We start from the raw sequence: 13,537 nt of genomic DNA on the forward strand, positions 1-13,537 counted from the left end.
AAATAATTACAGGGTATCACAATTAATTTTATACTTGGGTTAAAGTGAGGAAAAACTCGGCCAAAGTAGGTTCAATTGCAACTTGAGTTGCCAGCCGTCCTGAGGAGGGCGCTGATGCGTCATAGCACCTCGGAATCTGACCGAAGAAGTCGATTAACCCGGAAGTGGGCGGGACTTCGGTTCTGTAGAAAAAGAAGCTACGAGCTAGCCTCTCGGTGCTCCAGGCTCTGGTTCTGTCTCTAGCCGCTCATCATGGTCCAACTAGTGGGTTCCCTCCGAAAAGAACTGGCGGACTCCCTTTCCACCTGCAAGGTGCTGGTGGTGGGAGCCGGGGGGATCGGCTGCGAGCTGCTGAAGAACCTCGTCCTCACCGGCTTCAAAAACATCGAAGTGGTCCGTCATACTTACGTTTGTTTGTATGTGTGTGTGAGTCTGTTAGCTAGCTAGCTAGCTGGCTAGCATGCTAGGTCTTTGTGCTGCACAGCCTGCGCCTGGAGGTGTGCGGGCTGCGGCTAGTTCTTGGGACGTGGCATCCAAAGAAATAAATCATACGAGTGTTCGTAGTGGGTCCGTGATACCCCGTCTGTGCCCGAGTGTAAGGTTACAGCTAAATGGACAGGCCCTGGTGTGGAGTTGTAAAAATATGAACTGAGCCGTAGCCAGTGTAGCTGGCGCATTTGGCGCCATTAACATTAACACTTAGCTGGACAACTTCTTTGTAATGTGACGGCCACTTAGACTGTCGGATGGATGAAACCAACACAATAACACCTGGACGCCCCTTTGTTTAGCTGTCAAGTTATGCTAAGCTGTTTTTTTTAGTTAATTAGCCTCAGTCCCTTCGTGCAGCTCTTGTATATTTGATATTAGATGTTTGTATTTTTGAGGGTCAGCCGGCAGATATTTGGATCTAACATAGATGACTATCACTGGATCACAGCAAAGGGTTCACAGACCTCTCTGGGTCATTGAAGGGTAAACTGAGTAATAGATTAATACTCACCGTTATTCACTGCCTTTGAAAATGAGCAGGAAATATATGGATGACTTCTGGTAACATGTAATTAAGTTAGATCTCATTTTTATTTGAAGAGAGAGCTAAGAACAAGAAACATTCATAGTCAAACAGTCAGCATATAAGAACAAGACATCTAAAGTCAGGCTACCAACAATCAGGGACAAATGGAATGAATATATGCAATCTGGTTTCTAAACATCAGATAGTAGGGTCTTACACTCCCCCCAGGACAATTTGTAGTTGACTCTTTCTGAAATGTGCACAGTACCTTAACATTAGGTCTGCCAAATTGCCATGTACAAATGGAATATCTATGGTAAAGTAGTTTGACTGTGTACTCTAGTCAAATGAGAGAAGAGATGGTAGAGCTCCACAGATGATCACGAGATGATTATCTTGTCTTGTCAGTACCTTTGTACTGACTGAGGTTTTTTGCACTTGTGACCTTCACTCTGTGGTTTTATCAATCCTTTGTAATAACAGAAGCAGTGAGTCAGAATTCTGGACTATATGATTAATCCTTAAAGACTACAGACACAGTAAAGGACGACATATTGACACAGGAGTTTTTGTGCATCTGAGTGAGGTCCTATCAGTAGTGTCAGTTGTATGGCGAATACCCTGATAAGAGATAAAACAGTAAATTTCATATCATGCTTATCAGTAATAATATGGTATTATTAAAATGTCCTCAGAATGTCCAAAAGTACTGATACCTACACTCAAATCATTTCACCAAGTTTTAATTGAATACCTGCCAATACCTGTGCCATGTAAACATATGAAAACCATATTAATTATTGCAACACTGGGTTTGTCTGATGCACACACACTCTGTAAACAAGGGAATAGCAATTTATGTTGCATGCTGTGTCTGCGTCTGTATTAGTGTGAGTTTTTCAAAGCACGACAATCAAACATGGTATTAATGGAAATTCAACTTTTTGAAAAGTAGTACTTACCATCAGGAATTTTCCCACAGTTTATCATAAACTGGTAGCCAATAGCCATTAGTGTTGCACGGTATACCGGTACTAAAATAGTACCGCGGTACTAGAGTATTCCAAACGGTACTATACTGCATTTGGAAAATACTGGTACTTTGAAACTGATTCAATTCATTAATTTGGTTAATTTATTTTACTCATTTATGCACACAAACGCCTTTCTTGTTCCTATTGGAGCACAGATTGCGCAAGTGGTGTTTATGACAACACCTGTATCAACATTCGCAGCTGGCGCACGTGAAAAAAGACAAGAGAAAGTCTGCCTCGTAAAGGGAGACAACACAAACTTGGTGGAACATTTGAGTTACCGAACCGTGATGTCCGTACCGAGGTACTTACCGAACCATGATTTTTTTGGTATCGTTACACCCCTACTATTTATTGTTGTAAAGGTTTGTATCCAAAAGGACTTTTCCTTAGGAAAAGTACCAAAGAGTATCAAAGTATCGAAATTCATATTGGTATTGGTACCAAAACAAGATTTTGAGATCGTGACAACACTAATAGCCATTTCATATCTAAACCTTGTTATTTAGTGTATTTGCTCCTGTTTGTCATTATGTGTACGTGCACATATTTTTATTCAAATTTTAATATAAACAAATTGCTCTGTCAAAAACTGGGAAAATGCTTGTGTGATTGTAGTTGGCTGTCATACCATGTTACATTTATATATGACTGACATTACAACCCTGTTCATTTTGGCAGATTGACTTGGACACAATTGATGTCAGCAACCTGAACCGCCAGTTCCTCTTTCAGAAGAAGCATGTCGGCAAGTCCAAAGCACAGGTATGTAAAGATCAGGTCAGAGAACTAACCTCTGTCACTTGACGGTGTCGTGGTGTTGCTCGTCTTGTGTGAGCTGACAGCGTGTTATGTTAAACTCTCTGCAAATAACTTTGTTTGTGCTGTTTGTACATGTTTGAATCAGTCAGTTGCTTTGTTCTTGGTGTTTTGCAGGTGGCCAAGGAGAGCGCCTTGCAGTTTTGTCCCACTGCAAATATTACTGCATACCATGACAGCATCATGAAGTGAGTTTCTCTCTGTTTCTTGTTCCTTAAAGGTCCAGTGTGTAGGATTTTAGTGGGGTATATTGGCAGAAATGGAATATAGTGCAAGACGTATGTTTTCTTTAGTGCATTACTGCCGGAAAAAAGGAATTGTTGTTTTGTTACATTTTCGACACTGTCTTGAGACCTCTCCGGATAATTCAGCTTCCGGTTAAAAAAAAAAAAAAAAAAAACCCACTTAAGGAATAGTCTACTCTTGGCACATGGGAGAAGTTTCAGTCTTCACCGCTAGCTGCTACTAAATCCTAAACACTGCTTCTTTAATTCATTAAATACATTAAAGAGTTCCATCAAACTGAGAAGCAGATGTTGTCAGTAGGGTCAGAAGAGCAAAAGAAAACGCATATTGTGATATGGTTGCGTGTGGCTGATGGTTGTCCTTTTGATTTGGAACTGATTGTGTCTTTCCTTCAACAGCCCTGACTACAACGTCGAGTTCTTCAGAAAGTTCATGCTGGTGATGAATGCTTTGGACAACAGAGGTATGACCTCACTACTCAGACATTTTGTCCTAAGAAGCAACACATTCAAATGACGAGGAAAATAAAAACACTTTCTGTCTTTGCAGCGGCCCGTAACCATGTCAACAGGATGTGTTTGGCAGCAGACATCCCTCTAATAGAGAGTGGCACTGCTGGATACCTGGGACAAGTCACAATGATCAAGAAGGTAGAACATGCACATTATTATGCTACTTGTTGTAATTTCCATTGCATTGATTTCCTGTCCGGTTAAAGGTTGATTGGCAGTGACTGTTCCGACTCTCACTGTGTCTCTGTCACCCTTTCTTTCACTCCCTTTATACTGTCTTGCTCCCTCTCTCCTTATTCCCCAGGGAATGACGGAGTGCTATGAGTGCCAGCCTAAGCCCACCCAGAAGACCTTCCCAGGATGCACCATTAGAAACACACCGTCTGAACCCATTCACTGTATTGTCTGGGCCAAGTATCTCTTCAAGTAAGGCTCATTCTTGCATCATTCAAGGGGACTAATGTTCAAAATAGTACATTGCACAATAAACCTTCACTACACAGCACTGCACGTGTGGCTACTAACAATAGAGGCCACTATGCTGTGTTCTGATGGTCATCCTGCATTGTTTATCTGTTGCCACTACAGCCAGCTGTTTGGAGAAGAGGATGCAGATCAAGAGGTGTCACCTGACACAGCGGACCCAGAAGCTGCATGTGAGTGAGAGCGAGGCATTACATTTGTCTCACCACATCTATTGAGTTATACTTGTTTGGCTTCTATATTCAGTCCATTTGGGGTGGCAAGTTTTTAACTGTGGATAGTGCTACAACTAGAATTACACAAGCACATATATGTAAAATGTGTGTGTTTGCTCTGTGTGCAGGGAATCCTGAAGACACGGCAGCTCGAGCCACAGCCTCAGAGAAGGACGGAGACATCAAGCGAGTTTCCACCAAGGAATGGGCCCGCTCCACAGGATACGACGCAGTCAAACTCTTCAACAAGGTACCAGTCAGACAAGTCAAACTTGTTGGGCTGTTTCAGAATGTTAAATGCAGACCTTTTATGTGTATGGGATACCCAAACCTTCTGTTCACTTTACAAGGGGCGACTGTCTGTAATTGGTTGTAACATTGATATTTATTTGCTTTGCTTTCATATGTTTCTCAGCTCTTGCAGCTAGTAGTGTAGGAGGGTTTCATTTCGACAGCATGGGCTCTACCATCTATCAAATACTTGAAACAGCTTCTATGTTATTTTAGATAGTTTTCCTTACTTAATCTCTACATATTGCAATTTAAAAAATTGTCTCCATTTGCTGTTTAAATTTGTTTTCATTGGTGTCCTGTTGGAGATGAGCCAAAGCCTAGCAGAACACGAGAACCAGTTTTCATTAATTAAGGACACAAATCATAAATGTGATTAATAATAATAATATTAAATTTTATTTGTATTGCACATTACATTTTAGCAATCTCAAAGTGCTACAGAGCAGAAAAAAATAAAACAGTTTGAATTAATACAATTTAAGAATTATTAAAAATGATTAGAGACAATAAATAGTTATTATATATATAAAAAGTGATTAGTCATTTAGGTGGCGACAGTGGTTTTACACACATCCTTGGTAAAAGTATGGATGGAAATGAAAGAAGTGTATTGTTAAAGTTTTGTGTTGGAATTTCATTTTTTTGTCAAATGGAGCAGATTTTCAAACAGTTTTAAAATGTACATTTACTTTTCTAATAAGCCTTTTTATTTTTACCAGTACTGTGTTAGTATATTGTTACAACAGACAAACAATAACATGCTCAGTTCTGATTGGCTCTTCTCCCCAGCTTTTCAAAGATGACATCATGTACCTACTGACCATGGACAAGCTGTGGAAGAAGAGGAAAGCTCCTACACCTCTGGACTGGCATCAGATAGAAAACAGTGGTATGCCTGTTTAGATATTTATGACAGTGACATCTTTAGCTTTTGGTGAAATGAAGTTTGGGTGCTTGCTGCTTGCTTATCCCACCTTCTTTCCTCCTGTTTCTGCCAAAATAGACTCCAGATAAACCCAAATCTTAAATACACCAGCAAGACAAGAAAATGTGGAATAGTATTGCAGTTATGGGTGTGACCGGTTTACAATACAACAGCCAAAAAATGTCACACTACTTGTCTGTTGGGAAGATGCTGAGCATGACACCAGAATACAAACACCATTTTTTAGGGTGAGCAGGAGATGTAGTCAGTTTGTCCTCGAAAACAGAGTAGAACCAGGTGTGTAACTATATCTATAAGCACAGAAGAAAATGCTGTCATAAAAGCAATCAGTCCAACCTGCCATGGGAGATGAGAAATGAGAAAAATTAAATCTTCTGTGTCAATATACAAATTGAGTTAACTTTGTCATGATAAAACATAAAAGACCAGCTCTGTTTCGAGCGCATAAAACAATCAAGTGTCATACAATATATTTTACCAAGTTGGATTTTCAGTGAAGGCAAGTGATACATTTTGGAGTTAATATTCTTCAGGGTGAGCAGTTGCTTCACATGACTCTCACAGCTGTTCTCAGGTGGTTATTCCAGTGCTTTGCATGCTAACAGTGTGGTTTGGAGTATAGTTTGAATGCTGTGTTCCTGTTTGTACTCTGGGGCCGTGTGAAAGAGACACTTCACCCTGGTAAACAACTTTACTTGCTGTGCTGTGCAGTTGAATAACTGCTTGTTTCAGCTAACAGCATGGCTCAGTGTGACTTCCTTTCATACAGTGGAAAATCCCTAACTGTTGTCTTCTGTATGTAGGCATGGCCACTATGCACCTGTTTGCCTGTCTCTTGGTTGTCTTAAATTTTTATTAGTCCCTCCAGGATTTTGCAGGACATTTTTAGGATTGTTGTGGCCTGAAATGCCTGTTTTCACGTCATGTTTTCTAAAGAAATTGCAATGCATGTTGCAGTATTTGTAGAGTTTTATATTTTTTTGCAATGAAAATGGGAGTTAATGAAAATTGCAAAAATAGTTGCAACGCTGTCTCAGATTTGGAGCTTATTATGAGCATTTAGTGTTTACCACAGAACCTTTTAGTGTTGGTCGGGGTAGCAACGGTTAACATCACACACTAAGCCCTTAAACAGACCCAACAGTCTCACCCCACCAACTCCAAAATGGCTCAAATCTTTCATTAAACCCATCAATAAACGTAGGGTAACATTAGCCATGTGATGCTAACAGTTAATCCTGTCACTGTGTGTGTGGCTCTATCACAGCTCCAGCAGTAGTCTTATGATAAACAGAGAGAGAGAGAGGCAAGCAGTGGCTGAGATAATCAATATGCTGTGGGTGCTCCACAATGAAATGAGATTTTACCTGTTTTAAATAATCAAATTCACACAGAATGTACAGGGATCAGCTAAATTTATGTCAACTGCTACAATCACAACATCCTGGAGGGACTGGTTTATTTTTATTTATATATATATATATATATATATATATATTATATTATTTTTATATATATATATATATATATATGTTTGTGTGTTCCAGCATGTCCTCAGGAGGCATTCACAGGTACAGGTTTGAAGGACCAGCAAGTTCTGGGTGTTTGGGGTCTTTGCCAGCTGTTCCAGCACAGTGTAGAGACTCTCCGCTCACAGCTGCAGGAAAAGGGAGAAGGAGCTGAGCTGGTGTGGGACAAGGTAACACTCAAACTCATGGTCTGTTAATTGTAAAAAATCTAAGTTTCCATTATGCGTTTGTTGGCTATTTCAGATCTCTTGCTGGAGAATAAGCAGCCATAGTGAAATGTTAGTGACACACGGATACATGTAGTGTTTTATTGGCTCGTGTGTATTTAGTACCTTCACCGCTTCCTCTTGTTGTCAGGATGACCCTCCAGCCATGGACTTTGTTACTGCAGCAGCCAACCTACGTATGCACATCTTTAGCATGAACATGAAGAGTCGCTTTGATGTGAAGTGTAAGTTGGTTGTCTCATGTCATTCAAACAGGAAACAAACTATCATGTAGAATCTGCTGTTTTTTATTTAATGAGTATCTTGTACATGCACATTAAATTAGTTCTGGATATCTTAATTCCATTATACAGTTGCAGTGCACATTCAGATAAATGTCTCTAATTAAGAGTATAAATTGGTCTATTTGTTGATTTGTGTGATCAGCCATGGCAGGTAACATCATCCCAGCTATTGCTACAACCAACGCTGTCATCGCTGGACTCATTGTGCTGGAGGGGTTGAAGATCCTGGCAGGAGAAATAGAATCCTGTCGCACGGTTAGTACCAAGTGTCCATTGCTAGTTAAATCAGTCCCGGCAGTTTTCAGGACCTGGATATAAACATTTTGTTGCCTCTGTGCCGGCGATAGCTGTGGCCGGGGGCATTATCTTGCCGTGTTGTCCGTCTCAGTCTCATTCTCATGAACAATATATCTCAAGAAGTCCTTGAGGGAGTTTCTTAAAATGTAGCACAAATGTTGACTTGTCATTGTGACCTCACAAAAATGTTTTTGGTCATAACTCAAGAAGTTGTATGTTATTATGACAAAATGTCACACAAATGTCTAATTTGATTAAATGATGAAGTGCCGACATTTTATATCTCAAAGGTCAGCTTCACTCTGACGTCTTAATATTCTGCAGTAACACTTGTCTGGCCGTTGCTCAACATCATAACTCTGCAACAGAAAGGGAGACATTTTGGTACTGAATAATGCGTGTCCATCGTAAATTGTGCTGATTGTATAGATCTTCTGTGCTGCCAGAGGGAGGATGTGTGTGAAGCATCTGCTTTTTCACAGACATGGATGTAAACTGTAACTGCAACTTGGCGGCTGTGTGGAGGCATACAACCGCAAGGTGGTAATTCTGTTTAACTTATTAACTGTAAAGTCATTAATTGATCAGCTCACAGTCTGTCTGTGAGTGGCAGATTTCCCTCACTTGCTATGATGGACGGGGAGATAAAATCAATTAATATGTAAATACAGACACTGTTGATTTCTTCCTGTGGAGCTGACATGAGTAAATGTCTGCTGTCGGTCAGCCTGGTGAAGTCAGTTTGGGTGGATACTGTCCTCTTAGTCATGCAACCCCAACGCAGGTTAGAGTTGGTGTGGATTGAAAAACTGCTATCTCCATGGCAGCAATAGTAACACTGGCAATCACATTGTCCGATGATGATGTCCACGACATAACAAAATTCTCCAGGTGTGCACCATGAAAAAAAACTGTAGAGAGACCCTTTTTCTTTTGAAATTATATAATTTCTGTTAAGCAACACTCATCAAAAGTGTTGAGCGCTCACCAATAAATTAGGCTTCAGTTTTCTTGTATTACCAATAACACTGAATCTGCTGTGTTTCTGTGCAACTATGGTAACTCTTCTTCGAATGGAAAGGTCCACCAACAAAAACTGTAAGAGGAGTGCAGCCATCAGTTAACCCCCTTTTTTGACTGAGTAGTAATAATATTAAATTCAGGCTAAACAGTGCCAATATAAAGCACTGGTAGCTGCCATGTTTGCTGGCATAGTATGGCCTCCACATTGTTTCTGGTTTTTGCAAATGATATGAAAGCTTTTGATAAATTTTTCCAGTCTCAGTTGGGAATAACCGAGCATCTAAATGGAGCTTGTGAATATTTTTGCCTACATACTTGGCGCCAACACTGTGAATCCCTTTTGCCAGCTCTGTTGTTTTTCCACATTTCATGTTTGTCTTTGTCACCTCTTCTCCAGATCTTCCTGAACAAACATCCCAACCTCAGGAAGAAGCTGCTGGTCCCATGTGTCCTGGATCCGCCCAGCGCCAACTGCTACGTCTGCGCCAGCAAACCAGAAGTCACAGTCAAACTGAATGTCCACAAAACCACGGTCCAGTCTCTGCAGGACAAGGTGATATGATGAGCTTGTTTCTGCACAGAAAATACAGTTTGCATCTGAATATTCTTCCTCTGTTCTTGGATGGTAGTGCATTTCATCTGTCTTTATGATATAAACTAGAATACAGTGCATAAATGGTTGGAGGGGGTTATTGCTGTTGAATTGCAAAGGTTGCTATGGACTCAAATGGTATCTCTGAGATGTTTACTGTTGTTTTACTTGTTGTTGACTTGATGTTTTTGTATGTTTTGACCAGATCCTGAAGGAGAGGTTTGGCATGGTGGCTCCAGATGTTCAGATAGAGGACGGAAAAGGGACCATCCTCATCTCCTCAGAGGAAGGAGAGACAGAAGGTAAGGAGGAAGGGAAAAACATCACATGCAGGGATTCTTCGTTTGGACACAAGAGGGCACTCTGGCAGCATCTGTTAATTATCTCCGAGCTAAAACACATCATGACCAGAGAGGAGATTAAAAAACATTTATTGAATAGCATCTCTGTTGACACGATTAGTGAGCTGTGCCTTCATACTCTGGTTTTCAAGAGTTTGTATTTATAGGGTTGGAAACGAGCAGTTTTAGATTGGAACATTTTGTTACACAGATACACAGCAGAGAAAATATATGCAGAGTTCAGAGTATTAAGAGTGAGACAATAATAAACGTTTTGCATTTGGTGAGTATGTGTAGGTGCAAAGGAAACACTTAGACATGAATAACGCATTGTCCCCACATGTTTAGATAGGCAGATACTGTTATTAGGTGTATGTATGTAAATCCCATCCTGTCTGTCCCTCCACAGCCAACAACAGCAAATTTCTTGCTGATTTTGGGATCCGCAATGGAAGCCGTCTCCAAGTCGATGATTTCCTCCAAGATTACACACTCCTCGTCAATGTCCTGCACACGTATGTACATAATACATTGTGCTCAGTTGAATGGGTCTAATTTTTTATGTTTTGTTTTTATGGTGACTCAAGTGAACAGAACTAAAAAAGCTGTATGTGTGTGTCTTTTATTGGCAGTGAGGAACTAGAGCGAGATGTGGAGTTTGAGGTAGTAGGTGAGGCCCCAGACAAAGCTCCGCCCCCTCAGACTAACCAGGAAGAGGTTAACAGCATCACCAACGGCAACAAGGACTCCGCCCAGCCATCCACCTCTTCTAAAGGTTTGTTTTTTCTTAGTCTTGTCTACATTACATTGCTGCTGATTTTGTGTGATCCTGGGTCTTTGTTGAAAACACACAGCAGAAATGAATGTGCTGTATCATTTTATTGTATCAGAGTGTGGGTTTGCTCGCCTTTGCTGTTTTTGTAGTGATATCATGACTATGAATCTGAAGGCTTTTCAGAAACCAAGACACTGCACAGATGTTTGTAATACTTGAAGACAGGATTTACATTTCTGTAAAGTCATTATAGCACTATTTTATTTTTCATTGTAACAGTCGCAAGGTAAGTCGCAGCGCAACAGACTCAAACTAACTATCAGAATTTGAAAACTGGCTGTAGTTTGTGCACAGTTCTAAAATGCTGTGGCTGTAACCTTCCTTGCCAGTAGGTGGTGCAGGTTGGCCTTAACTACAGGTGTAGAGCATAGACTGTAACAATAATGGACATAGCTACGGTGACATCACCCACTGGTTTGTGGACTCTCGTATTGAAGCCTCGCGTTTGACATTTCAGCTGTTGCCATTTTGGTTTTAGAGCCAAAAGTGACCATATTTGGGCAAAAGGCTGGAGCTGTGGAGGAGTGAGGAGTGTATCTGACTTAGAAGCCAAGACAGCCTTAATTAAATGTAAATGGGTGAGTTATAAAAAAATAAAGTAAAAAAAAATCACCCCCTGTACAGTTATGGTGAAGGGGAAACTTTGGGCAAATTTGGGCATTTTAACATGGGGGGCTCTGGGGATTGAGTGGCTTCTGGAGTCAGCCTCATGTGGCCATTAGGAGTTTTGACACTTAGGTGTTGGGTTTAGTTTTCAGCCCCGAAGGTTGCTGCTTAGTAGAGCTGCGGGTTTGAAACTGCTGGTACTGCAGCTGTGTTATAACTGCTGGGCCTGTGGTTCTGCATCCACTGACATCACTAACCTTTACTAAGATCCACAACAACAAAGAAATCATATCTCAGAATATTAATTTGTCTTTCTTTGTCAACCCACTGTGTTTTGAATCTCTAACTCCATAAAGACTCAAATAGCAGTCAGTTTCTTGTTTTGAGGGCTGGTGTTATCTTTTGGGGACAGAAATTTATATCTGCTTCTTTTTCATCTGTAAACGCTGTTGCCTGCCACCTTTCAGCTCCGGCAGAGGATGACGACATCATGATCGTTGAGTCTGATGAGGAGGAAGGGGCGTCGTCCAGCTCTGCAGCAGCAGCGGCAACCAGCGGCACCAAGAGGAGGCACTCGGATGCAGAAACCGGCGAGGCCTCCAGCAAGCGCCCACGGACGGACCAGTCAAGCGCAGCAGCTGACGATGACGATGACGACATCATCGCTCTGGATTAACCCCTCCACCCTGGTCTCCTGAAGGACTGAGAACTCTTTAAACGCTTGTCATTTTGACTCAAGACTGACAGTAGGTTTGAATAAAACACCTCTTTTATGAACAATTTACTGCCCTGGTTGGTCTTTCGTCACTCCCTCCCCCCAACTCTGTGTTTGTGCTTTCATACTCCTCTGCTCTGACATGATGCTGTAAATAGATTCTACATTTTAAAACGTTTTTGAGAACACACACAATTTCTTCTGTTATTTTTATTCATTTCTGGTCCCTATAAAATGCTTCTCTTGATGGTTAAAAAAGTGCTTTTTTTTGTATTTTTTATAAACGTACTGTATTTCTCATGCTACACAAGTCAGGGTGTTTTTGTGCTTTGTGGTCAGGTAACAAAAGATTTAAAAACCAAAACATTTTCTTGGGTTGTAATATTAATCTCAGTGGCTGTGAAGGGACGGACGGACCCAGGAGTCTGCAGCTTGTGCTACTCTAACCAGCGTGTCTGTCTGTAGATGCTGTCGATGCCTGCTATGGGGTTGGTAAAGCACAGATGCAGTGATGGAGAGTTTGGCCACGTTGTGCCATGGAGGCATTAGTTTGCTACCTCTTTTCTAGAACTAACATTATTTTGGCTGCAAATTTGTAACCATGCCCTCCATAACACCGCCACAGTGAGGCATCCAGCTCTGAGAGAATCAAAAAAAGGTGACTCAGAAACAGCCATGGAGCAGCGCAGTGCCGCTAACACGGTTCCCTGATGACTGCACTGTATCTTAAAGGCTCTGGCTAAGCACAAGCAGCTTAGATCCAGCCTAGTCGTAGTTTAATGTAAACATGTTACAGTCACTATTTATTAGTACGACTTGGTTCTTATGGAGCAAAGAGCTCACCGTTTGTGGAGACGGTTAAAGACAGAACCAGAGGTGGTTTGACCAGAACCAGTCATTCTTTTTCATACTGCAGAGGTTAATCTGATGGCGGTGGAGTCCTGCACTGAAATAACAGAGGAACCTCTTGCACAAAGTGTAGCAGTTGAGCTCCTGGTGTCTTCTTCAGTCAAACTCCTGTGTCGGTATCCATTATTTCATATTTCATTGTGATCTGACTTGTTGTTGAAAGGCTATGAGAGCCCTTTGGACCAATTTGGTGAAGACAATAAACTCAATACATGCAGAGGCTTCTTGTGTTGTCTTATTTATCTGTCTGTCTTTCATGATGACTCAGAAAGTTGTTTCAGAATTTAGAAGGGCCAAAATAATCTAAACACTAAAATGACACAGCAGAAATGCACGTCTGTGTGAGCTTTTTCTTTTTTTTTTTTTTTTTTTGCCTGAGTGTACCACCATCAGCAAATTCAACTGTTTTCTTGGTGTCCTAGATATATTGTTGAGTTCAGGGATTAAAGTCTGACAGTCATGTGATCATCTCTGTACAGAGTGTGACATTGTTGAGAAGAAGAACCATGATGCAACACTACAACTCAGCACACACACACAACAGACTGCACGTTACTGTCATAAAAAAAAAAAAAAAAATAGCTTGACGTCAGAAAGTTTAACTCGAACATT

The 13,537-nt window shown here is 41.0% G+C and overlaps 1 protein-coding gene across 1 annotated transcript; it reads left to right on the forward strand.

The window, feature by feature from the left end:
- Positions 1 to 174: 174 nt before the first annotated feature.
- uba2 (ubiquitin-like modifier activating enzyme 2) lies at positions 175 to 13,146 on the forward strand. The gene is made up of 17 exons (XM_049574824.1): positions 175 to 393; positions 2,734 to 2,817; positions 2,989 to 3,059; positions 3,516 to 3,580; positions 3,667 to 3,767; positions 3,934 to 4,055; positions 4,218 to 4,285; positions 4,456 to 4,577; positions 5,411 to 5,510; positions 7,115 to 7,266; positions 7,454 to 7,547; positions 7,750 to 7,862; positions 9,325 to 9,480; positions 9,725 to 9,821; positions 10,270 to 10,375; positions 10,493 to 10,635; positions 11,769 to 13,146. Exons 1-17 carry the CDS (start codon positions 253 to 255, stop codon positions 11,975 to 11,977), a joined length of 1,944 nt encoding a protein of 647 aa, XP_049430781.1. The 5' UTR covers positions 175 to 252; the 3' UTR covers positions 11,978 to 13,146.
- Positions 13,147 to 13,537: the final 391 nt, after the last annotated feature.

The sequence above is a fragment of the Epinephelus fuscoguttatus genome, linkage group LG4 (assembly GCF_011397635.1).
Source record: "Epinephelus fuscoguttatus linkage group LG4, E.fuscoguttatus.final_Chr_v1".
Classification (NCBI taxonomy): Eukaryota; Metazoa; Chordata; class Actinopteri; order Perciformes; family Serranidae; genus Epinephelus; species Epinephelus fuscoguttatus.